Genomic DNA, 27907 nt, shown 5'->3' with positions numbered 1-27907 from the left:
TTGCCCAGCTAGTAAATGTCACATAGCTAGTAAATGTCAGTGTCTTAGGCTGGATTTGAACTTGGGTCCTCTTGACTCCGGGTCCAGTGCTCCACCTAGCTGCCCCCCTAGTAATGTAGCATGGGACAAATGTGGTTCTCCCTTTCTTTCAGAAAAGAGAGGCCAGGGATATAGGGAAAGGGAAGCAGGTTTGTTTGACTGAAAAAGTGGGAGGGAGATACAATGGATTTTTGTTTGCTGAAAAAAACTGAGTTACATTTTTTAAAAATCTAAAATGGTTGAACTAATTCACAGTCTCACCAACAAAGCATGAGTGTGTCAGTCATTCTACAATCCCTCCAATATTAACTATTCTCATAGTTCATTTTCCTTGCCAATCTCCTTGCTGGTTTAGAGGTGAAACCTCAGAATCATTTTAATTTGCATTTTTAAACCAATCAACAAGTATTTATTATGTATTTACCATGTGCTTGGAATTGTGCTAGACTCTAGGAGGTACAGGCACAAATGAAATAACCCATACTCAAAAGAATTAGAAAGACAAGTATATATAAAAATAAATAGCATAAATGTAAAGTTAATAAGTGTATGCTTATCCATATACACAAAGTAACCAAATGACAGGTAGTTTAGGAGGGAAGACACTATCAGTTGGAAGGATTCTTCATACAGAAAATGGTGTGCTTTAAATGGTGGTTGGAGAGCTGACCCAGAATTTCATGGGTGCTAAGGAAGCTAATGAGACTGTAGACTGCATGGAGAGATGCACAGTATTCATAACCAGGACAATGATAGTCCCTGTAGGATTTTTCAGGACACTTTTGGACCATTGGGCCATATCTGACCATTTGTCTGATTATATTAGAGAATGAAATTCTTGTTTACGTATGGGTTGGACACAAAGGTAATGGGCCAGTCTTAGGATTCTAGATCTAAAAGGGGCCTGCCATTAGAAAGGAACCAAGGGGCAGCTAGGTGGCACAGTGGACGGAGCACTGGCCCCCAAGTCAGGAGGACCTGAGTTCAACTTCGGCCTCAAACACTTGACACTTACTAGCTGTGTGATCCTGGGCAAGTCACTTAACCCCAATTGCCTCACCAAAAAAAAAAAAGAAAGAAAAGAACCAACCCCTTTATTTTACAGTTGAGAAAACTGAGACCCAGGAAGTAGAACTAGGAGGTGTTTCAACTTTGCATCATGAGGAAAGATTATCTACCCCTTTTCTTTGCCATTAGGGTGGATCCACTGCCAAAGGCACAACTCTGAGAAGTATCTCTGACCCTGACTGGAGCCTGCACCCAAGAGGCTCTGATGCAGACTTGGTTGTCTTCCTCAGCTGTTTCAAAAACTACAGTGATCAAAATGCCAACAGGGCTACTATCATCAAGGAAATTCAGAAGCAGCTAGAAGTCTGCCAACAGACAGCTCAGTTTGAAGTTGAGTTTGAGGTCACAAAATGGAAGAACCCACGAGTGCTCAGCTTCACCCTGAAATCTAAACTTTTCAACCAGAGGCAAGAATTTGATTTGCTGCCGGCCTTCAATGCCTTGGGTGAGACCTTCCCTAGCCTTGGCTTCTAGAAGAGAAGGATAGGATTCCTTGGGCAATAGAGAGAAGAGATGGAAAGGGAACCAGAAGGCTTACTTCAGGGCATGTTTCATTGACAGCAGATTGTTTTTCTCCAAAAACAAAAGGCCCTATGGGCTCTTCCAGGGCAGGGACCCCCTCTTAGAGTCAGGTACTAGGAGTATCAAACAGAATGTTGCTCACCCAATGGGCTCAATTAATCATTTCCTTCTCTTCCCCAAAATCAAGATGTTGGACTGAATAACCTTGGAGATCCCAAGGCACAGCTATGATCATGTTAGCGCCACCCCTTCCAATCAATTCTAGTGGCTCCCTATTACCTCTAGGATCAAATATGAAATCCTTTGATTTTTAAAGTCCTCCATAACCCGGCTCCTTCCTACATTTCCAATCTTCTTACACCTCACATCCCACCCCCAGTGTAATCTGTGATCCAGTTTCATTGCTATTCCTCAAACATGTCACTCCATTTCCCAGCTCTGAGTGTTTGCCATATGTAGAACACAGAATCCAGAGAAACAACATTGCCTATGAGAAACAACTGTGAGACCAGCTCAACTGAAATGGAATGAAGGGGAACAAGATTAATAATAAGACTGGAATGTTTTTAGATAGTTATATTTTTAGATAGATGGATGGATGGATGGATAGATAGATAGATAGATAGATAGATAGATAGATAGATAGATAGATAGATAGACAGACAGATAGACAGATAGATGAGAGAGAGATGTAGAAACACACATATATAAACATTCCAGACTTATTATTCACATTATTCCATATACATACATATTATTATTCCAGTATAATTATTATTATACATATTATTAGTCTTGTTATACATATACATATTCAACACATATTCATGTGTATACACACATATACATATGTGTATATGTATTGTACATGTCCATATACTCACATACATATATACATACATGCGTGTATGTCTTGTGTATGTATACATACATATATACATATATATATTAAAAATAGGAATAAGACTGGAAAATAAGTAGAAACTAGATTATGGAAGACTAAATACCAGGCCAAGGAGTTTGCATTTTATTCTTAGAGGCAATATAGAGCCTGTGAATAGAGAAGAAAGAAGAGAAACAAGCATTTTTTAAAAATTATTTATTTATTTGGTTTTTTGCAGGGTAGTGGGGGTTAAGTGACTTGCTCAGGGTCACACAGCTAGTAAGTTTCAAGTGTCTGAGGCTAGATTTGAACTCAGGTCCTCCTGAATCCAGGGACCATGCTTTGTCTACTGCGCTACCTAGCTGCCCCCGAAGCAAGCATTTATGTATAGCCTACTATGTGCTGTGCACTGTGCTAAACACTTTTTACAAGTATTATTTCATCTGATCCTCACAACAACCAGAACTCAGGTTTTCTGATGCAGAATCTACTACTCTTTCCTCTTTAGCATAAAGAGTTCAGGCTTAAAAGATCAGTTTGAGAAAGGTTGAGATGAATTCATGAACCAGAGACTCATAATTAAGAAAAGCCAAGCAAACTAAAGACACATCAAAACCTTTTAAAGTAATCATCATGGTGAACAGCCAAGTACTTCCCATCCTCCATTTCCCATTGCAGATAATACTTGGGCTAGCCAATAGTCCTTTGTTATTAGTCAATCAACCAGCATGTATTAAGCACCTACTATGTGCCCGGCACTGTGCTAAACATGAGAATACAAGATACTAAATCAGTCTCTGCTCTCAAGGAGCTCACAGTCCAAAGAAGGAGATTCTATGTAAATAACTATGTACAAATATGACATATAAGGATAAATTGTAGATAATCTAAAGAGGGAAGGCGCTAACATTAAGAGACAGCAGGAAAGCCTTCTTGCAGAAAGTGGGATTTTAACTGAGACTGAAAGAAGTCAAGAAAGCTAAGAGGCAGAGATGAGGAGGGAGAGAATTCCAGGCATGGGGGACAGCTGGTCAGGAGATTAAGTGTCTTATTCGAGGAATAGCAAGAAAGCCATTGTCACTGGATCACACAGTACATGTGGGGATAATGGGTTATTCTTAGTAACAGCATCTATATTTACATAATCCTCCATTAATGAATAACAATTATTAATAACTGCATAGTCCTCCATTAAAGGCTTCAAGATGGATTGGAGATGACCAGCAGAATGTTAAGAGCCTGACAGTTCCAACCAAGCCAGAAAGCCCTTAATGGAAGGCTACACACCTGTAGTGCACAAATTAGCCCAGTTAGGTCTGGAGAAGTTTGAGCCCAGATTGGCTGCAGGGTGTTCAACTTTTCAGTCACAGCAACTCTCAGAGACCACCTACCAAACTGTATAGGGATTTCACTCTCCATCATTGGAGAAGATATCCACACTAATGGGACAGACCTGGATCTGTCATTAGTGAAGTAACTGCTTCTTAAAATATATTTACATAAGGGGCAGCTAGGTGGCACAGTGGATAAAGCACCAGCCCTGGATTCAGGAGGACCTGAGTTCAAATCCGGCCTCAAATACTTGACACTAGCTGTGTGACTCTGGGCAAGTCACTTAACCCCCATTGCCCCACCAAAATATATATATATATATATATATATATATATATATATATATATATATACACATAGACTTTATACTTTCCAAATTGCTTTTATATACAGCCTCTCCTAACTTAGAAGAAAGCCACTCTATCTGATACCTGGTGATTCTACAACAGTACACATTCTTGTCTTCCAGATCATCTTAAAGCAAAGATTAAGTCTATGGTTTTGCCTACCTGTATCTAATGCTGATTCAAAGTCTTTAGTACTTGAATATTATGCAAAAGTACTATGAAAACTATATAATAATTATGATTTTCATTTTCTCATGATAGGTCAATGGAATTCAAAAGATAGAAAACCAAACCCCAATGTCTATATCAATCTCATCAAACTATATCAATCATCTGGTTCCAACAATGGGGGTGAATTCTCCACCTGTTTCACAGAACTGCAAAAAGACTTCATCATCTCTCGTCCTTGGGCAATAGAGAGTCTTATCCGCCTGATAAAGCACTGGTACAGACAGGTAAATTCCTTAAAGTAGCCCTTCTAGTTTTCACATTAATTATGGTACAAAGAGATTCATAATTTGAAGATGCGTTTCTAGATTGTGTTTACAGTTTACAAAGGGCTCTTCTCACAGCAACCTTGTGGAGCAGGTAAGGCAAACACTGTGACCTCCATTTTAGAGATAAGGACACTGAGCGTCATGGAGGTGAGATTACTTACCTACAGCTTGTATCAGAAGTGGATTCAAAACCAGATATCCCTGGGGCAGCTAGGTGATGCAGTAGATAAAGAACTGACCCTGGATTCAGGAGGACCTGAATTCAAAGCTGGCCTCAGACACTTGACACTTACTAGCTGTGTGACCCTGGGCAAGTCTAATTGTCCTGCAAAAAAAAAGTATAGGGTGCTAAAAGAAATGCTCCCAAGCTGCCCAAGTCCATAGTCACAGCCACATCCAGAAGTTAATCTTTTCTCAGAACAAACCTAGAAAGTCTGAAGGAATCCCTTTTTATATTTTTTTTAGTATTTTATTTTCCCCTATTACATGTAAAAACAATTTTAAAAATCCATTTTAAAATCTTTGAGTTCCAAATTCTTTCCCTTCCTTCATCCACCCCCCTCCACTTTGAGAAGGCAAGCGCTTCAATACAGGTTATACATGTGTATTAAAGCAAAATATTTCCATATTAGTTATGTTGTGAAAGAAAAAAGACAGTTTAAAAAATTATGCTTCAATCTGTATTCAGACACCATCAGTTCTTTCTTTCTTTCTTTCTTTTTTAAGTGAGGCAATTGGGTTTAAGTGACTTGCCCAGGGTCACACAGCTAGTAACTGTTAAGTGTCTGAGGCCGGATTTGAACTCAGGTACTCCTGACTCCAGGGCTGATGCTCTATCCACTGTGCCACCTAGCTGCCCCCCATCAGTTCTTTCTTTAGGAATGGATAGCATTTTTCATCATAATCTCTTCAGAGTTGTCTTGGATCATTGTATTGCTGAGAATGACTCATTCTCAACCAATCGTCTTACAATATTGCTTTTACTTTGTATCAACTCATGTAAGAAAGAATCCACTGATTATCTACTAAAAGAAATCCCCAAATGAAAACTCCTGAAAATATTATAGCCAAAATCCAGAATTTTCAGGTCAAGGTAAAAATACTACAAATAACCAGAAAGAAATCATTCAAATACCATGACTTCACAGTCAAGATCAGACAAGATTTAGCAGTTTCCACTATAAAGAGTTGAGGGTGGGGGTGGAGAGAGGGGTTGGAAGATGATTTTCTGGAAGGCAAAGGAGATAGGATTACAATTAAGACCATCCTGGCAGTCTCCCCACCGGGCGGCTCTTGGGGCTCCCTGGCTGAGCTGTGCTTGGGCTGTGCTGCCATGAACATCAAGAGGCTGGTTATGCTGGAGCTGGGAACAGGAAGCTGGGAGAGATCAAGGATCTAGTCTTGGATAACTGGCTTCTCAGATGATGGGAAGATTGGGGGACTGTCTTCAGAATTTGAAAACCTTGAGTATCTCAGTATGGTAGATATCAACCTTGTGCCACTGGCCAACCTACCCAAGCTTCCCCGACTGTGAAAGCTGGAGCTCAGTGATAACCACCTCTCTGGAGACCTGGAGGTCCTGGCAGAACAAACACTCAGCCTGATCCAGTTAAACCTCAGTCCGGGGGCAGCTAGGTGGCGCAGTGGATAAAGCACCGGCCCTGGATTCAGGAAGACCTGAGTTCAAGTCCAGCCTCAGACACTTGACACTTACTAGCTGTGTGACCTTGGGCAAATCACTTAACTCCCATTGCTCAGCCCAAAAAAACAAACAAACAAACAAACAAACAAAAACCTCAGTGGGAACAAAATCAAGGACATCAACACCCTGATGAAGCTGCCAAACCTCATGAGCTTGGACCTTTTCAAATATGATGTGACCACGCTGATGAGCTACTGAGATAGTGTGTTTGTCCTCCTGCCCCTGCTCACCTACCTCCATGGCTATGATGCTGATGACAAGGAAGCTCCCTGAGGCTTATAGGGAGGGCCTGGAGAGTATGTGTGGGGAGAATGGGGAAGTGATAGGTGAAGAAGAAGAGGAGCAGAAGAAGGAAGAGAAGAGCTTGATGAAGATGTAATTGAGGAGGAGGAGGAGGATGAAGATGTTGATGGAGAAGAAGATCAGTAGGAGGATGAAGATGATGAAGGAGAGGAGAATGAAAAGAAAGAAGGAGAAGACCTCCAGCATGGAGAGAAAAGGAAATGAGCTGCCAACGATGAGGGAGAGGACAGCGAAGAGGACAAGGAAGACTGAGCCAACTTTCCTGTCCTGTGATCAGTGAGTGGGCAGCCGTGGCTATGGATGGACTCTGCCAGCTTGCCCTTGCCCTTTGCTCCCCCAGTCCTGGGCACTGCTGGCTCTGGGGTCTGTTTTTTCCCAGAAGGGGCTCCATTCAAATACAAGACTCAAGAGAGACATAAAAACTTAAGCATGAGTGATAAATCATAAGGGATTTAATAAGGTTAAACTGTTTACATTCCTTTTAAGGAAGATGATACATATAAACCTCTTAAGAATTTTATCATCATTAGGGAGTCAGGAGTCAACTTAGAAAGAGGACATGAGTATGAGTCGATTATGTTGGCATGATCTTGAAGAATGAATGGATGAAAAAGAGATGCACTGAGAGAAAGGAGAAAGGAGAAGAGTGAGGGAAATTATCTCATAAAATAGAGGTATAAGGAAGAGCTTTTACAATGGAGGGGGAAATGAGGAGTGGGGGAAGGAGCAGGCAACAGACTGATTCAAGGAGGAAAAAAGTATATATACACGCAGAATTGAGTATAGAAATTCATCTTATCCAACAAGGAAGTAGGAGGCAATGGGGCTAAGAGAAAGAGGAGGGGTGTAGTGATAGGAGGAAGGATACATAAAAGGAAGTGGTGGTCAAAAGCAAAACAGACTTTTTAGGAGGGAACAGGGTAAAAAAGAGAAGAATAAATACAAGAAAATAGGATTGAGGGAAATACACACCAATTATAACTGTAAATGTGAATGTAAATAAATATTCATAAAATGGAAGATGATAGCAGATTGTATTAGAAACTAGAATTCCACAATATGTTGTTTACAGGAGACATGGCTGAAAAAGAAACACAGAGTTGGGCAGCTAGGTGGAGCAGTGGATAGAGCACCGGCCCTGAAGTCAGGAGTACCTGAGTTCAAATCCGGCCTAAGGCACTTGACACTTACTAGCTGTGTGACCCTGGGCAAGTCACTTAACCCCAATTGCCTCACCAAAAAAAAAAAAAAAAAAAAAACACAGAGTTAAAGTAAGGAGTTAGAGAAGAATCTATTTTGCTTTATCTTAAGTTTAAAAAGGTAGGTGTAATAATAATTAGCTCAGACAAAGCAAAAGCAAAAATCAGCCTAATTAAAAGAGATAATCAAGGAAACTACATTTTGCTAAAAAGGTACTATAAATGATGAATAAATATCAATACTGATCATATATGTGCCAAATGGTATAGCAGCCAAATTCTTGAAGGAAAAGTTAAATGGATTATAGGAGGAAATTAGTAAATCTATACTAGTAGGGACCTCAAAATTTACCCCCTGTCAGATTTAGATTAATCTAACCATAAAATAGACAATATGTTAAGGACATGCATAAAATTTTAGAAAAGTTAGATATGATAGACCTCTGGAAAATTTTGAATGGGAATAGAAAGGAGCATACCTATTTCACAGCTGTGCATGGCACCTTCATCAAAACTGACCATATATCAGAGCATAAAAACTTCAGAAACAAAAACAGAAATATTAAATTCATCCTTTTCAAACCATGATGCGATAAAGATTAAATTCAACAAAGGGCTTTTAAATCATAAAATAAAAATTAATTAGAAACTATGTAATCTAATCCTAAAGAATAAGTGGATCCAAGAACAAATCATAGAAGCAACCAATAATTTCATTAAAGATAATAACAATGAAACAGCATACCACAATTTGTGGGATTCAGCCAAAACAGTACTTAGGGGAAATTTGATATCCCAAAACATGTACATCAATAAAGAAGAGAAAGAACAGATCAATGAATTGGGATGCAAGTAAAAAAACTAGAAAAAAAATTTAAATTGTCATTTAAACACTAAAATAGAAATCATAAAAAATCAAGGGAGAATAATAAAATTGAAAATAAAAAATATTTAAACTAATAAATAAAACTAAGAACTGATTTTGGGGGGGCAAGATAGATAAGCCATTGACTAATTTAATTTATAAGGGGGAAAAGAAAACAAATTACCAGTATCAAAAATGAAAAGGGTAAATGCACAACCAATGCAAATGAAATTAAAGCAATTAGTAGGAGCTATTTCGCCCAAATTTGTGCCAATAAAACTGATGATCAAAATAAAATGGATGAATTTTTATAAAAATATAAGAATAATTGATGATATTAATAAAAAACCAACAAATATTACATGATCAGAGCAATAAATGTAGAACAAGCTTTTGACAAAATACAACACCCATTCCTGTTAAAAACACTAGAAAGCATAAAAATAAATAGAAGGTTTTTTTTATTAATGTATGAGGTATTTTATTTTTTCCGTTACATGTAAAGATAGTTCTCAACTTTTGTTTATACATGCTTTACAATTTCAGATTTTTCTCCCTCCCTCCCCTCCCTCCCCCCCTCCCCTAGACAGCAGGTAATCTGATATAGGTTATATCTATATATCTCTATACATATACATATAGATATATATATACACACACATACATATATATATATACACATAATAACATTAATCCTATTTCTGCATTAATCCTGTTACAAGAGAAAGAATCAGAGCAGTGATGCAAAACCTCAAAATAGAAAAAAAAAAACAACAGCACCCAAAACAAAAGAAATAATATGGTTCAATCAGCATCTATACTCCACAGTTCTTTCTTTCTTTTTTTTTTCTTGGATTTGGAGATCCTCTTCTATCATGAGTTCCCTGGAACTCTTCTGTACCATTGCATTGGTGAGAAGAATATGGTCCATCACAGTAGGTCAACACTCAATGTTGATGATACTGTGTACAATGTTCTTCTGGTTCTGCTCATCTCACTCATCATCAGCTCACGTAAGACCCTCCAGGTTTCTCTGAACTCTTCCTGCTCATCATTTCTTACAGCACAATAGTATTCCATTGTATTCATATACCACAACTTGTCCAGCCATTCCCCAATTGATGGGCACCCTCTCAACTTCCAATTCCTTGCTACCACGTAAAGAGCAGCTATAAATATTTTTGTACATGTGGGTCCCTTTCCCCCTTCCATGATTTCTTTGGGCAAAAGACCTAAAAGTGGGATTGCTGGGTCAAAGGGTATGCACAGCTTTATCGCCCTTTGGGCATAATTCCAAATTGCTCTCCAGAATGGTTGGATCAGCTCACAGCTCCACCAACAATGCATTAGTGTTCCAATTTTCCCACAGCCTCTCCAACATTTATTATCTTCCTTTTTTGTCATTTTAGCCAATCTGATAGGTGTCAGGTGGTACCTCAGAGTTGTTTTAATTTGCATCTCTCTAATCATTAGAGATTTAGAGCATTTTTTCATATGGGAATAGATAGCTTTGGTTTCTTCATCAGAAAACTGCCTGTTCATATCCTTTGACCATTTCTCAATTGGGGAATGACTTGGATTCTTATAAATTTGATTTAATTCCCTATATATTTTAGAGATGAGGCCTTTATCAGAAGCACTGGCCTCAAAAATTGTTTCCCAGCTTTCTGCCTCCCTTCCAATTTTGGATGCATTGCTTCTGTTTGTACAAAAATTTTTTAATTTAATATAATCAAAATCATCCATTTTGCATTTTATGATATACTCTATCTCTTGTTTGGTCAAAAACTATTATCCTTTCCAAAGATCTGATAGGTACACTATTCCTTTCTCTCCTAATTTACCTATGGTATCACCTCTTATGTCTAAATCATGTATCCATTTTGACCTTATTTTAGTATAAGGTGTAAGATGTTGGTCTATGCCTAATTTCTGCCATACTATCTTCCAGTTTTCCCAGCAGTTTTTGTCAAATACTGAGTTCCTATCCCAGAAGCTGGAGTCTTTGGGTTTATCAAACACTACATTACTAGTGTCATTTACTACTGCATTTCCTGAGCCTAGCCTATTCCATTGATCTACCACTCTATTTTTTAGCCAGTACCAGATAGTTTTGATGACTGCCGCTTTATAGTAAAGCTCCAGGTTTGGTACCGCTAACCCACCTTCCTGTGAATTTTTTTTCATTATTTCCCTGGATATTCTTGATTTTTTGTTTTTCCAGATGAATTTTGTTATTATTTTTTCTAGCTGTATAAAATACTTTTTAGGTAGTCTGATTGGTATGGCACTGAATAAGTAAATTAATTTAGGTAGAATTGTCATTTTTACTACATTAGCTCTGCCTATCCATGAGCAATTGATATCTTTCCAATTATTTAGATCTGATTTGATTTGTGTGAAGAGTGTTTGGTAATTGTGTTCATAGAGTTCCTGGGTTTGTCTTGGCAAGTAGACTCCCAAGTATTTTATATTATCTACCGTTACTTTAAATGGAATTTCTCTTTCTATCTCTTGCTGCTGGACTTTGTTGGTCATGTATAGAAATGCTGATGATTTATGTGGATTTATTTTATATCCTGCTACTTTGCTAAAGTTGTTAATTGTTTCAAGTAATTTTTGACTTGATTCTCGAGGATTCCTTAAGTATACCATCATATCATCTGCAAAGAGTGATAGTTTTGTTTCCTCCTTGCCTATTCTAATTCCTTTAATTCCTTTCTCTTCTCTGATTGCTAAAGCTAACATTTCTAGAACAATATTAAATAATAGGGGTGATAATGGACATCCCTGTTTCACCCCTGATCTTATTGGGAAGGCCTCTAATTTATCTCCATTGCATATAATACTTGCTGATGGCTTTAGGTAGATACTGTTTATTATTCTAAGGAAAGCTCCACCTATTCCTAAACTCTCTAGTGTTTTTATTAGGAATGGGTGTTGTACTTTGTCAAAAGCTTTCTCTGCATCTATTGAGATAATCATATGATTTTGGTTGGTTTTCTTATTGATGTGGTTGATTATGTTAATAGTTTTCCTAATGTTGAACCAGCCCTGCATTCCTGGTATAAATCCCACCTGGTCATAGTGTATTATCCTGGTGATCACTTGCTGTAATCTCCTTGCTAATATCTTATTTAAGATTTTAGCATCAATATTCATTAGGGAAATTGGTCTATAATTTTCTTTCTCTGTTTTTGCTTTGCCTGGTTTTGGTATCACCACCATATTTGTGTCATAAAACGAATTTGGTAGAACTCCTTCTTCACCTATTTTTCCAAATAATTTGTATAATATTGGAATTAATTGTTCTTTAAATGTTTGGTAAAATTCACCCGTAAACCCATCTGGCCCTGGGGATTTTTTCTTAGGGAGTTCATTAATAGCTTGTTCGATTTCTTTTTCTAATATGGGTTTATTTAAGGATTTTATTTCCTCTTCAGTTAACCTGGGCAGTTTGTATTTTTGTAAATATTCATCCATTTCATTTAGATTGTCAAATTTATTGGCATACAGTTGGGCAAAATAATTCCTAATTATTGATTTAATTTCCACTTCATTGGTGGTAACATCACCCTTTTCATTTTTGATACTGGTAATTTGGTTTTCTTCTTTCTTTTTTTAAATCAAATTAACCAATATTTTATCTATTTTATTGGTTTTTTCATAAAACCAGCTCTTAGTTTTATTGATTAATTCTATAGTTTTTTTGCTTTCAATCTTATCAATTTCTCCTTTAATTTTCAGGATCTCTAATTTAGTGTCTAATTGGGAATTTCTAATTTGTTCTTTTTCTAGCTTTTTAAGTTGCATGCCCAATTCATTAATCTCCTCTTTCTCTTTTTTATTCATGTAAGCATTTAGAGCTATAAATTTTCCCCTAAGCACTGCTTTGGCTGCATCCCATAGATTTTGGTATGTTGTCTCATTATTGTCATTCTCTTGGATAAAGTTATTGATTGTTTCTATGATTTCTTGTTTGGCCCATTCATTCTTTAGAATGAAATTATTTCATTTCCAATTGATTTTCATTCTACTTTTCCCTGGCTCTTTCTTACATGTAATTTTTATTGCATCATGATCTGAGAAGGATGCATTTACTATTTCTGCCTTTCTACATTTGACTATGATGTTTTTGTGCCCTAATACATGGTCAATTTTTGAAAATGTGCCATGTACTGCTGAGAAAAAGGTATATTCCTTTCTATCCCCATTCAATTTTCTTCAGACATCTATCATGTCTAACTTTTCTAGTAATCTATTCATCTCTTTCACTTCTTTCTTATTTATTTTTTGGCTAGATTTATCTAATTCTGAGAGGGGGAGATTCAGATCCCCCACTAGTATAGTATTACTATCTAATTCCTCTTGTAACTCATTTAACTTCTCCTCTAAGAACTTGGATGCTATACCACTTGGCGCATACATATTTAATATTGATATTACTTCATTATCTATAGTACCTTTAAGTAAGATGTAATTTCCTTCCTTATCTCTTTTAATGAGATCTATTTTTGCCTGCACTTTGTCTGAGATAAGGATTGCTACCCCTGCCTTTTTTACTTTAGCTGAAGCATAATATATTCTGCTTCAGCCTTTTACCTTTACTCTGTGTGTATCTCTCTGCTTCAAATGTGTTTCTTGTAAACAGCATATTGTAGGGTTCTGGTTTTTAATCCACTCTGCAATTCGCTTCCGTTTTATAGCAGAGTTCATCCCATTCACATTCACAGTTATTATTACTGACTGTCTATTCCCCTCCATTCTATTTACCCCCTTTGTACTTTTCCCCCCTTCTTTCACCCTATTCCTCCTCACCGACGTTTTACTTCTTACCCCTGCTTCCCCCGATCTGCCCTCCCTTTTTATCACCCCCCTCTCTTTTCTTTACCCTTTTCTCCCTTGCTTTTGTCCTCCCTTCTATCAGTCCCCCCCTTTCCCTTCCCCTTTTGTTTCCCTAAAGAATGAGTTAAGTTTCTTTATCCCAATGAACATATATGTTATTCCCTCTTTGAGTCAAATCTAATGAGAATAGGGTTGAAACCATGTTCCCCCCTCCTTTCTTTCCCTCTATTGTAAGAGGTTTTTTTCCACCTCTTCATATGATATAATTCATCCCATTCCACCTCCCCTTTCCTCTCCTCCCCATAGACTCGCTTTTTATCCCCTTAATTCTTTTGTATCATCACATCAAAGACAATTTATATTTATACCCTCTATATAAAGTCCTTCTCTCTGCCCAAATACATTTACAATTCTTAAGAGTTATGAGTATTATCTTCCTGTGTAGGGATATAGACAGTTTAACCTAATAGGGTAACTGTTTTTTCCCCTCTGTTTACCTTTTTAAACTTCTCTTGAGTCTTGTATGTTGAGATCAAATTTTCTATTCAGTTCTGGTCTTTTCACCAGGAAAGATTGAAAGTCCCCAATGTCATTAAATGTCCATCTTTTCTCCTGAAAGAAAATGCACATTTTTGCTGAGTAATAGATTCTCGGCTGCAATCCAAGCTCCTTTGCCTTCCGGAATATCATATTCCAAGCCTTGCGGTCCTTTAATGTTGAAGCTGCCAGGTCCTGAGCAATCCTGACTGTGGCTCCATGATATTTAAATTGCTTCTTTCTGGCTGCTTGGAGTATTTTCTCCTTCACCTGATAATTCTGGAATTTGGCTACAATATTCCTTGGAGTTTTCCTTTTGGGGTCTCTTTCAGAAGGTGATCGGTGGATTCTTTCAATGATGATTTTATCCTCTGATTCTATGATATCAGGGCAGTTCTCCTTAATAATTTCCTGGAATATGGTGTCTAGATTCTTTTTCTGGTCATGGCTTTCAGGCAGTCCAATGATTCTCAAATTGTCTCTCCTCGATCTGTTTTCCAGATCAGTTGTCTTTCCAATGAGGTATTTCACATTTTCTTCTATTTTTTCATTTTTTTTAATTCTGCTTGACTGATTCTTGGTGTCTCATGGATTCCTTATCTTCCAACTGTCCCACTTTAATTTTTAAGGCATTGTTTTCTTCAGTGAGATTATGCACCTTTTTTTCCATTTGGCTAAGTGAATTTTTTAAGGTATTGTTTTCTTCAGTGAGATTATGCAGCTTTTTTTCCATTTGGCCAAATGAATTTTTTAAGGCTTTGTTTTCTTCAGCTTCCTTTTCCAAGCTGCTGATTCTTTTTTCATAGTTTTTTTGTTTTGCTTTCATTTCTCTCCCCATTTTTTCTTCTACCTCTTGCAATTGATTTTTTAAATCCTTTTTGAGCTCTTCCAGGAAGGCTTTTTGTTCTTGCAACCAATTCACCTTCCCTTGTGAGGCTTCAGATGTAGACAATTTGAGGCTATTGTCCTCATCTGAGTTTGTGTTGGCTTCTTCCCTATTGATACAGAAGCTCTCAATGGAGAGGGCTCTTTTTTGCTTCTTACTCATTATTGCAGCTTATTTATTTATTCTTTAAGTTGAGGTCTGCTCTGGGGGCACCAGGGTCCCTGTTTTGGGCTTCTTGTGCAGGTGTATAGGTGCTGTGTGACCGGGCTTTTACTCTGAGGCCTTTATGGTGTGTGGAGATGCCCCGCCCTGCACTTCCTGTCTGATTGTGCTCTGCCAGCCAGGCGTCAGACCCCGGCGTCTGATCCCGCCCTTCGTGGCCCTCTCGGCCGGTGCAGGTAGGTTTTTCCACTGTCCTTCTTGGCCACCAGATTTTTGAACCAGGTTCCGGGAGCCTCAGTTGTTCGGCTGTGGCCCGCAGCTCCTGCTGACTTGCCCCGACCCCCTCGGCGCTGGGTTGCTGCCCTGCGCTGGGCCTCCCTTTTGCCCGAGTCAGACCTACCTTTTCCTGATGTCTTCTAAATTATCTCTGGTTGGAGGACTGTGTCTCTCTGTCTCTTTGCAGGTTCTGTAGTTTCAGAATCCGTCCAGAGGCTTGATTTAATGTTCGTTTTGAGGGAACAGAAGGAGAGCTCAGGCAGCTTGCTGCTTCCTCTCCGCCATCTTGGCTCCCTAGAAGTTTTTTATTAAAATGATAAGTAGTATCTATCTAAAACCAACTAAGGACAAGCATTATCTATAATGGGGATACACTAGAAGTCTTTCCAATAATATCAGGGGTGAAGCAATGATATCTATTATCATTATTATTCAATATTGTACTAAAAATGCTACTCATAGTAATTAGACAAGAAAAAGAAATGGAAAGAATAAGCATGGTCAATGAGAAAACAAAGCTACCACTTTTTGCAGATAATGTGATGGTGTACTTAGAGAATCAACTGAAAAACCAGTTGAAACATTTATCATGAGAAAAGTTGCAGAATATAAAATAAACCCACCCATATCATCAGCATTTCTATATATAACCAACAAAGTACAGCAAGAAGAGTTAGAAAAAGAAATACCATAGAAGATAACTACAGACAGTATAAAATACTTGGAACTCTACTTGCCAAGACACACATCAAACTCAACACATTCCAAAGAGAATTTATCATCTTCCCCATCACCACCTCAATATCTCTATTTCTGTTGATGGCCCCATTATCATCCCAACCACCCTGACTTCATAGCTCAGAATCAATCAATCCATCCCTCTTCCCTATTATTGCCATAATAATCTAACTGATACATGAGTATAGCTATATCAATCCCCTGATCAAAAACCTACCGTAGCTCCATGTGTCTGACATGATTATAAGATATAAACTTATCTTGCTACTGAAGGTCCTCCACAATCTGATTCCAATCTGACTTAGCTGTCTAAGTTTACTTTATTCCTCTTGCATTCTTCCTGTAAAACTAGCATTTGAGCTGAGTCTTAAAGGAAGATGGGGATTACAAACAAGGAGGAAAGCAAGGAGGGAGAGCATTCCAGTGCTCTCTCTATAAATATATCTACAAATAGATATCTGTTGAGAGTCATACATATTTAGTAAAGCTAGGGAGAAATATGGAAGTCAGTATGTCTTGCTGTTAGTTTCCCCCCAGAGATTAGTATACACACTGAGTTGATTCTCAAAAGTTTTTGTTAGAAAGAACATTCAACTGCTCATCAATTGGAAAATGGCTGAACAAGCTCTAATAGATGAATGTAATGGAATATTGTTGTGCTGTAAGTAATGCTGAGCAGATGGATTTCAGAAAAACCTGGAAAAACATACATGAACTGATGTTGACTGAAGCGAGCAGAACCAGGAGAACACTGTACACAGTAACAGTAACACTGTGTAATGATCAGCTATGATGGAGTTAGCTCTTCTCAGCAATACAATGATCCAAATCAATTTTTTAATACTCATGATGGAACATGCTCTCCACATCCAGAGAAAGAACTGTGGAGTCTGAATGCAGATCAAAGCATGCTATTTGCACTTTATTTGGTTTTTTTTCATGTTTTTTTTCTTTTGTTCTGTTTCTTCTTTCACACTGTGACTAGTATGGAAATGTATTTTACATGATTGCATATATATAATCTTTCTCAGATTGCTTGCCAACTTGGGAAATGTGGAGGGAGTTGAAGGAGGGAAGGAGAAAAATTTGGAACTTAAAACCTTTCAACAAATGAATGTTAAAAATTGTCTCTACATGTAATTGAAAAAATAAAATGGTATTAATTTTTTAAAAAATAAAGAAAGAAGGGACAGCTAGGTAAGTGACAGAGTGGATAAAACACTGTCCCTGGATTCAGGAGGACCTGAGTTAAAATCCAGTCTTGACACTTAATAGCTGTGTGACCCTGGGTAAGTAACTTAACCCTCATTGCCCCACAAGAAAAAGAAAGAAAAGAAAGAAAGAAAGAAAGAAAGAAAGAAAGAAAGAAAGAAAGAAAGAAGGAAGGAAGGAAGGAAGGAAGGAAGGAAGGAAGGAAGGAAGGAAGGAAGGAAGGAAGGAAGGAAGGAAGGAAGGAAGGAAGGAAGGAAGGAAGGAAGGAAGGAAGGAAGGAAGGAAGGAAGGAAGGAAGGAAGGAAGGAAGGAAGGAAGGAAGAACATCTAGCATACCACCATCTTTTTTTCTGGAGATCTCTCCATCCTACTCAGTAGGAGAGAACTTCCCCACTTCCAGCTGCAATAGGCACCTAACAGAAACCAAACATCTGTTTCTTTTCTTATTCTACCCCAGGTTCTACCCCAAAGGAGCGACACATCTGTACTTCCTGTTAGCAGCTGTTATCTGGAAACACACTCTCCTCAAGCAGGAAAAAATGCAACCATCCCTTAGCGCTAGGCCTTGTGGTGTAGAACATTAGTTGACTTTCTTTATCCTCATCCTTCCAGCCATGGTCTGGGCTGCTATATGGAAATGACAGGATTGAATGAGTTTTGTTATTTCCTTTACATTGTTTCTGTTTTCTTTCTTGGCCCTCAGTGTCACAGGAAACTCAAGAAGAAAGGGTCCCTTCCTCCAAAGTATGCCCTGGAACTTCTGACAGTCTATGCCTGGGAGCAAGGTAGTGGGATGACAGATTTTGACACAGCTGAAGGCTTCCTGACAGTCCTGAAGTTAATTATGCAGTACAGAGAGCTCTGTGTCTTCTGGATAGTCTACTATGATTTTTGGAATGAAATCATCAGGGATTTCCTATTGACTCAGCTCAAGAAACCCAGGTATCCACTACCCTTGACCCCTGAACCCAATGTCAGTGATTCAGGTCCCCAAGCCCTTCGAGGTCATGACACCCTCTGTAAGATTGAAATAAAAAAAATAGGAGTAGTCCAGATAGGAACCTCACAATGAGAGAATTCAAGAGTATTCAGTATGGGCACTGCATAAAAATGTCAGCATGGTGATGAGCAAGGGAACTAGACAGATAAGAGGTATCCTGGATATTCTCCACTCATCTCTTCAGGCCAGAAATAAGCAAAGTTGAGATTCAGAGGAAACCTAAGGGAGCACAAGCCACAGAGAAGAAAGCTGATGGTCTTTCTTCTAAGACACTGAATTTTCATAGACCTGCAAAACCATTCCAATGAACCTCTTTAGCCCACAGTTCTATTTTTCCCTCTACCAGAGTGAAAGGCAACAGGGTAGGATGAGATGGGAATTAAGAGGAGAAAAGGGAGTGGAAGAGACAAAGAAAAAATGTCATTGGTTTCCCACTCCCACATCCTGAACTGTTATATAGCAGCATGAATATAGGTTATTTAGATTTACCTAAATGTTACTAATATTTATTAATATTATTTTATTCATTTTCAATAATATTCTCTAGAAATTCTTGACTTAATCAAACCTTTTCAACTTTCCTCTTTCTGTCTAAAGCATCTCTGTCCTTCCAGTCTTCCAGGGACATAAACTCAGCGTTATCATGAACTCCTCACTCTCCCTCACCACACACATCCAACCTGTTGCCTTGTCTCTTACTGTTTCTATCACCACAACATCTCTCACATCCAATTCCTCCTCTCTCCTCACACAGCCACCACCTTAATCCCTAGATTATTGCAAGAGCCTCCAAATTGGTCTCGCTGACAGTGAGTCTTTTTGTTTGGTTTTGTTTTGGTTTGGTTTGGGTTTTTTTGGGGTGAGGTAATTGGGGTTAAGTGACTTGCCCAGGGTCACACAGCTAGTAAGTGTCTGAGGCCAGATTTGAACTCAGGTACTCCTGAATCCAGGGCGGGTGATCTATCCACTGTGCCACCTAGCTGCCCCCAACAGTGAGTCTTTATCCACTCCAGTCCATGCATGCTGGAGGGATTTTTCTTGAGTCCAGATTGAACTATGTCACTCTCCCACTCACTAAACTTCCATGGCTTCCAGTTGCCTCTAGTAACAAATATAAAGTCCTCTGTTTATAGTTGAAAGACCTTCACAAAGTGGTCCCAAACTATATTCCCACCTCATTGAAATTTCTTCCTTCTCCTACTTTCTGGTGTCCAGTTAAACTGGACTTTTCTCCACTTCTTGCACATAACACTTCAGTCTCCCATCTCTACCTTTGCACTGGCCATTCTCCATGCATGACTTGTACTCCCTCCTAATGTCCACCTCAAAAAATACCTTTCTTTCTTTAATATTTATCTCAAGCACCACCTTATACACTGAAGTGTTTCATGTTCTTGCTAGCTGCCGGCTCGGTCCCTCTCAAACAATCTTGTGTTTAACCACTTTGGACTGATTTGCATTTCAATCACTGGTAAGCATTTATTAAGGACTTAAGTGGCAGGCACTGAGTTAGGCACTGAGAATACAAATACAAGTAGAAAGACAATCCCTGCCCTCAAAGAAAGGGGGGCGGGGAGAAAGAGACAGATAGAGGAAAGAAAGACAGACAGGGAAAAGGTAAGGAGAGAGAAGGAGGGAGGAAAACAGAGAAAAGAAGGAGACAGAAACAGAAAGAGAGAAGAGGAAAGGAGAAAAGTACACAAAGAGATAAAGACAGATATGGGAGAGAGGGGAAGAGAGAGAAAGGAAGAGGAAAGAGACAGAAAGAAGAGGTAGGAAGAGGGAGAAGAAGGAAGGAGAGAGGAGAGAGAAGGAGGAGGAGGAGGAGAAGGAGGAGGAGGAGAAGGAGGAGGAGGAGGAGGAGGAGGAGGAGGAGGAGAAGAAGAAGAAGAAGAAAGAGGAGGAGGCAGAAACAGAGAGGAAGAAGTTGGAAGAAATAGAAAGACCCAAAGAGACAGAGAAAGAGAAGGGGGAGGAACGGAGAAGGAGGGAGGGAGGGAGAGAGAGAGAGAGAGAGAGAGAGAGAGAGAGAGAGAGAGAGAGAGAGAGAGAGAGAGAAACAAGGAGCATGCTAGAGAAAGCCGAGATTGCTGTATAAATAAGACCTAGCCACCCTAGCTGGCTTGAGTGTCCATTGAGGTGGATCTGGGAGGAACTAACCAAGTTTAGGCAGTCCAGACCAAGTTGGGGATGAGGTCACAGAGCACTTGCATGTCTAGATCCCAGGACTAGAGCTGAAGCTTTGGGGTGGTAGGGAAAGTCCAGAGTATAGCCTGCTCCTTTGACTGTCTCTATGATTTATTGTCTTTCTGTCTATTCTGGGCCAGCTTATCTATGTCTTTTGTCCCCTCATTATAATCTAAGCTCCCAGTGAGTAGGGATCATTTAATTGATTTTATTTGTATCCTCCACATCCAGCATAGTGGAACCTAATCAATGATTCATTGCTTGATCCTCTACTCCTCTGCTGATCTTTCAGACTGGACCACTGCCATAACTTCCTTGTCAGCCTTCCTGCCTCAATTCTCTTCCTATTCCAATCTATTCTTCACACAATTTTTTTTTTTGTGGGGCAATGAGGGTTGAATGTCTTGCCCAGGGTCACACAGCTATTAAGTGTCAAGTATCTGAGGTCGGATTTGAACTCAGGTCCTTCTGAATCCAGGGCCAGTGCTTTAACCACTGTGCCACCTAGCTGCCCCCAGGTATTCCTCTTTAAAGAATTATACCCTCTCACACACAAATCCAGTTAGAATACAATAATCTTTTATTTAGGAACTAGAGAAAAGATACCAAGAGAGAAGCCAAGGATTTCTCTCAAGGGGAGATGTTTCAGAGATGGTTCTCTGAGATGCCTTTGTCCTTAAACAGGAGAAAGGCAAAAGCTTTTATAGAAAGTAGATGGGTTGATCACCTGAGAGTGGAATGTCCCTTATTGGGGGTGGGATGGGAGAAACTGGATGAGGGGTGGTTGTTCTGATTCCTGGAGTTTTCTCTATCTCCTTGGTGCTGACCAGGCAGTAGCCATGCCTAATGAGATTATCTGCCTTACTTCTCAAGGTGTGTCTGTCCTTTAGCTTCTCAAGAAGAGTTACCACAGACCCATGTCCTTTAGTTTAGCTGGTCATTTAAAACTTTAATAGTTCCAAATTCCTTGGTATGTCCCAATCCCATAACACTTTAATCTATACATTTCTCTATAGTTCATCAAAACTGACCTTTTCTTCACTGTTCTTCATACACCTCTGTGGAGTACAGCAGGGACTCAGGTATATAATGCCCCAGTTCCCACATGAAGACTCATTACCAAAGAAAGCCATTGGCAACTCCAGGGTGAAAGAGATAGAATTTATTTAAAGGAGGGGCAGCTAGGTGGCGCAGTGGATAAAGCACTGACCCTGGATTCAGGAGGACCTGTGTTCAAATCTGGCCTCAGACTTGACACTTCCTAGCTGTGTGACCCTGGACAAGTCACTTAACCCTCATTGCCCCACCCCGCCCCCCAAAAAGAATTTATTTAAAGGAGGCTTACTTACGGGGCGGGGAGGGGGGCGGTCAGTGTGTCCATGGTGGCAGGTGGACATTATGAATTTCTTTGGTTTCCTGCAAATTCCGTCCCATTCTCCTCTGATATTTATACGTGTAGGTTGCATAGGGTACATGGCAAAGAGACTTCTTTGTTCTAACTAGCATTATTCATTGGTTACAGTGCTTGTAAAGAAGATACTGATTGGTTTAAATGGTGACTTTAAGGGCAGGATGTGTGGCTCTTCCTTACATGGCTATCCATACTGCATGTCACGGAATCCATGTTCCAGCCCTTATTTGTACATTCCATTTTTTCAATGTTCCAGATCCCACAACCTCACCACCTCCCATCTCTGCCACTTTACCCATGGCAGTCCCCCATGCACCTCTCAAAACCTTGTTTCCTTCAAGATTCAGATGAAATGTCAACTTCCACATTTCCTATTCCTCACCCCCAAGGTTACATTATATTTAATGTAATTAAATAAATTACATAATTAATGTAATTAATGCAATGTAACTAAATTAATTATAATTCATATCTATTTAATACATACCTATATATGTAAATATTGTCTCCCCTATTCGATTAGAAGCACTTGGAGGACAAGGGTTGTTTCCATTCTGGTTTTGTATCAGTACATAAGACATAAGTCTCTGGCACATAGTAGGTGTTTCATAAATAATTGCTGATTGATAAATTTCTTGACTATTTAGGCCTGTGATCCTGGATCCAGCTGACCCCACTGGAGATGTAGGTGGAGGAGACCGCTGGTGCTGGCACCTCCTGGCCCATGAAGCTGAAATCTGGTTGTCTTCTCTCTGCTTCAAGACTGGAGACTTTGATCCTGTAGAACCCTGGCCAGTGCCGGTGAGAACTTCTGTAAAGTTGAGATAGCCCCCCAATAATACCAGCCCCAGCACACATTGAGAAAGTGCCATAAAGTTTGAAATGCTCCTTATCTACCCAGTCACACAATTCAGGCAGGCAGGGACTGAGGGTATTATTATTATCTCATTTTACAAATTGAAAAAACAGATGCCAAAGAATAACTCTCTCATGGCCACACGTTGACCATGTGTCAAAGGCAAGCTAGGAACCCATGTCTCTCCTGACTCCCATATCTAGGGCTCTTTCCACTAGACCACACCTGTCTTTGACCAGAAGTCTCTGCATGTTTGTCATTCAAAGCCCTTCATAACCTGGCCCCCTCTTACCCTTCCAGTCTTCCAATGAGTACTCTTCCATCTAGTGACACTGACCTCCTGGCTGTTCCAAGAACAAGCTGCTCCATCTCTCACCTGCATCATTCTCTCTCCTTCATGTCTGGAATACTCTGCCTGGAATACTCTCACTCCTTATCTCCACCTACTAACTTCCTTGGTTTCCTTTAAGTTCCAATTAAACCTCCTACAGGAAACTTTCCCCAGGTCTGCTTAATTCCAGTGCCTTCCCTCTGTTAATGATTTCCTATTTATCCTGGATATAGCTCCCTTTGTATATACTTGTTCATACATTGTCACTCCCATTAGCTTGTAAGCTCCTTGAGGGCAGGATCTGTCTCTAGCCTCTTTTTGCGTATGCCCAGTGCTTAACCCAGTGCCTGGCACATAGTAGGTGCTTAATAAATCTTTATTAAATTGAATTGACTTCTGTAAAACCTTTCTTTCAAGAACTCTCCAAACTTAAGGATTTGCTCTCCCCGCAGTTGTTCCTTTTTTAGAGCATAACTTCCATCCCTCTCAAGGAAGGCCTGTTTAGTTAATTAGCTACTCAGCTGAGACTGCATCATCATCCATAAGCCAAAAAAGATATTTTCTGATCTACTGAAACCCCTTCCATTTTCTGGTGGTCTTGGGAAATCTCTACTCCTTATAAATAGCAGTGTTCACCTGAACCAAAATTGACCACCTTGTAACTCGGAAAGTGCCTTAAATCTGTATTCAAGAGGACCTCTATTTGAAACCTTGGTTGGTTTAACCTTTAGCAAGTCTTGAGACTTTAGTTTCCTCATCTGTAAAATGAGAGGGTGAGACTGGGTAGATGACATCTGAGGCCCCTTTCACCTCTAAATCGATTATCCTAATTCTAAGACAAGGATCTGCTTCTTTTTAGGCAGTCCAGACTCCAGGAAGCAGAGGGCTTAGGTTGTTTCCCATAGTCAAGCCTACGTTCATCAATACAAGTGGAGCGTTCTTCATAGCTTGAAGCTGAAGCCACCTCAAAGATGATCTGATGCAACCTAGCTTCTGTCCCCCACCGCTTACTTTTCAAAAAATATCTAATGCTATTTTAGCAAAACAAATGGTCTCACCTTCAGTCCTCATTCTCACTAGGTGATGTTGTTTGTCCTTGATCTGGAAGAGGATCATGACATCGAGGTGATGTCACAACTTGCACTGAAATTGGATTGAAGTGAGGGAGGGCTGTGCAAGGTCACCAACTTCACTCTCTCCTCCAGAGGCATCTGGGTCCAGTGGCAAGACATAGATCAGGATGACTAGAGGTAGCCATGGATGTTTAAGGCAATTGGGGCTAGGTGACTTGCCCAGGGTCACACAGCTAATAAGTGTCTGAGATGAGATTTGAATTCAGGTCCTCATGACTTCAGGGCCAGTGTTTAATCCACTCTGCCACATAGGTGCCCCATAGCATATGTAGTTTTAACTAAACCAACCCCTACAGAATGGACAGGTGGCTTAAAAAGATACCTACAGGGGCAGCTAGGTGCCGCCGTGGATAAAGCACCAGCCCTGGATTCAGGAGTACCTGAGTTCAAATTCAGCCTCAGACACTTGACACTTACTAGCTGTGTGACCCTGGGCAAGTCACTTAACCCCCATTGCCCCACCAAAAAAAAAAAAAAAGATACCTACAGCTGTGTGACCCTGGGCAAGTCATTTAACCCTCATTGCCCTGCCAAAAAAAAAAAAAAAGATACCTACAAAAAAAAAAACAAAACAACTGGGACTGAAGATACTAGTAATAATCTGAGCACAAGCAAATAAGGTAATGGCAAAGCTAATACACCCAAGCAACTTAATCAGCCACATTGTGAAGTAAAACAATGACATTCTAATACAATTTAATAAGAAATCAACCAGGAAAAACTGAGATGATCAATATGATGGAAAATACAAATTTACAGGCATGATCATTAACAATGAACTGCTCACCTTAAATTTATTTTGTGGCTTGAGATATTGGCTAATGATACTAGGAAATCATAACAGTTAGCAAGTTTGAAAGCTAAGAATCCAGAACATGAAGATGAGCCCCTGCAATTTTTTCAGCCAAAGTCCATTGCTTTACAAAATTTCAATAAACTTAATGATAAATATTGTGAGAGATGATTCATTTTGGACCCCTACTCAAACTCTCATCAGTATTAGGCAGTTCAGTATGATTCCACAAGGCGTAGTGATTGTTACTTTTGTTTTGGTTTGATTTTTTCCAGGGCAATGAGGGTTAAGTGACTTGCCCAGGGTCACACAGCTAGTAATTGTCAAGTCTCTGAGGTTGGATTTGAACTCAGGTCCACCTGAATCCAGGGCCTCCAGGGCCGGTGCTTTATCCACTGCGCCACCTAGCTGCCCCAAACGGGTAGTGATTGTTAACAATTATTTCACTATACTCATCTAGCAATATGTGTTTAGTCAGTGTTCTAATGACACAAGAATAAACAATGCATTAATCCCTATTTTATATAAATCATATAGGACTATCTAGATAAATAGGTTCTTATAGAAGAGCCACTATAATAGGCCTCAAACATGCCTACTTGTCTACCAGTTGTGAAGTGCTCTTGCCCAACCACAGGAACACTGACAAAGATATCTCTATTCTGTTTTACTCAAATTCCAAGTCCAAACCCAGCATGGATGGGATACTTTGATTCTTTGGAAAATTCCCCAACTTATTTTTGTGCCTCTGTTCCTCTCTCTCTTGTCCAACATGAGCAGGTGACCATCTCATGACCACTGACTTGGTGGAGATGCCTCATGCTTCACCTAACCTGTAACCCCCTCACCTGATATGTCATTTTTGGCCCTCAAGAGCAAGGTCTATCAACCAATGAGATTCTGTATTTCACCATGCCTCTCTTGCATATTTGGGTATCAAACCTTATAAAAAACAAGGTCCTCGGGGCAGCTAAGTGGTGCAGTGGATAAAAGCACCGGCCCTGGATTTAGGAGTACCTGAGTTCAAATCTGGCCTCAGACACTTGACACATACTAGCTGCGTGACCCTGGGCAAGTCATTTAACCCTCATTGCCCCGCAAAAACAAAACAAAACAAAACAAAAAACAAGGTCCTGGGGACCAGAGACATCTCAGATCATGAGGTCCACTTCATTAGAGGGGACCATGAACCCTTTCATAAAGTGCTGTTGGCTCAGAGCTCTGCCTCAGTGGTGTTTTTTCTTGCAGATTGGACAATATTTAAAAACCTCCTCTTAGGTTTCCCATCGAGTGGTAAAAAGATTTTTTTAAAACTCTAGAAACTATCAAGGAAATGCTTTTCTTCCTGCTACAATAAAAATGGCTGAAATAATGCACAGAACACAATAGGGAAATAAAAATTCATTCCTTTATCCAAATATTGTTGGAAGAAGGATAGAAAATGCCTCAAGAAGACTTGAAGAAACAAGCATAAGAGCAAACTACACAGTGGGAGGGAGGTGGCTCACTATACAGTTGGATTAAAGTACAAATATTTCTAATGTTATTGTAGTTCAGTCGTGTTTGGGGTTTTCTTGGCAGAGATACAGGAGTGATTTGCCATGTCCTTCTGTGGCTCATTTTACAGATGAGGAAACTGAGGCAGACTTAAGTGACTTGCCCAGGGTCACACAGTCAGTAAGTGTCTGAGGTAAAATTTGAATTCAGATCTTCCAGGCCTGAAGCTCTATCCACTGTACTACCTACCTATCTGCCCTTTACGTAGAAGATAGTGCTTCAATCAGGTCTTTAAGAAAGAAAGAGGTATATTCTCTTCCCACCTCATCAGTACAACCTGGACTTGGGGCCACCTCCCTCTGACCGGAGAGGGTGGAATTAGAGAGATCTTCCCAGAACCTCCATGTAAGGAGATCACTGAGACAAACCAACTCTACTTTGTTGAATCTTGCTGGATTTTGTCATCATGTTCCAGTGGGTATCTTTCCTTCTATTCATCTTTCTTTTTTGTGATGTCTTCCCTATTTCAATTGTAGGCTACTTAAGGACAGAGACCGTCCTTTCTATGTTTCTCCTCCTCCTCCTTCTCCTTCTCCTTCTCCTTCTCCTTCTCCTTCTCCTTCTCCTTCTCCTTCTCCTTCTCCTTCTCCTTCTCCTCCTCCTCCTCCTCCTCCTCCTCCTCCTCCTCCTCCTCCTCCTCCTCCTCCTCCTCCTCCTCCTCCTCCTCCTCCTCCTCCTCCTCCTTCTCCTTCTTCTTCTTCTTCTTCTTCTTCTTCTTCTTCTTCTTCTTCTTCTTCTTCTTCTCCTTCTCCTTCTCCTTCTCCTTCTCCTTCTCCTTCTCCTTCTCCTTCTCCTTCTCCTTCTTCTCTTTCTCTTTATTCTTCTTCTCCTTCTCTTCCTCCTCCTCCTCCTCCTCCTCCTCCTCCTTTTTCTTCTTTGTTTTTGGTATTCCCAGCTCTTACCCTGCCACACAATATGTACTTAATAAATGTTTATTAACTGATTATTGGCCAACTGTGCCAGCATGGTGCCACAGTGGATAGAGTGCCAGGCCTAGAGTCAGGAAGATTATTCTTCCTAAGTTCAAATCCAGCCTCAGATATTTAGTAGCTGTGTGACTCTGAGAAAATCACAACCCTATTTGCCTCAGTTTCCTCATCTGTAAAATGAGCTGGAGAAGAAAATGGCAAATTGATCCTGTATCTTTGCCCAGAAAATCCCAAATGGAGTCACAAAGAGTTAGACATAACTGAAAAAAGACTAAACACAAGTGATGGTGTTGAGAA

The 27907-nt window shown here is 39.7% G+C and overlaps 1 protein-coding gene across 1 annotated transcript in view; it reads left to right on the top strand.

Annotated features, from left to right (window-relative positions):
• The window catches only part of LOC122744491 (2'-5'-oligoadenylate synthase 2-like), a 75206-nt gene that overhangs the window by 22614 nt on the left and 24685 nt on the right, over window positions 1–27907 (top strand). The window contains 5 exon segments of the mRNA XM_043990006.1: window positions 1237–1552; window positions 4453–4646; window positions 18117–18355; window positions 22659–22812; window positions 24058–24127. Of these exon segments, the coding sequence (XP_043845941.1) occupies window positions 1237–1552; window positions 4453–4646; window positions 18117–18355; window positions 22659–22812; window positions 24058–24127 (973 nt within the window).

This window comes from Dromiciops gliroides, chromosome 1 (assembly GCF_019393635.1).
Source record: "Dromiciops gliroides isolate mDroGli1 chromosome 1, mDroGli1.pri, whole genome shotgun sequence".
Classification (NCBI taxonomy): Eukaryota; Metazoa; Chordata; class Mammalia; order Microbiotheria; family Microbiotheriidae; genus Dromiciops; species Dromiciops gliroides.
Note: the sequence above shows the minus strand (reverse complement) of the source record. Positions and strands in the feature narration are given on the sequence as shown.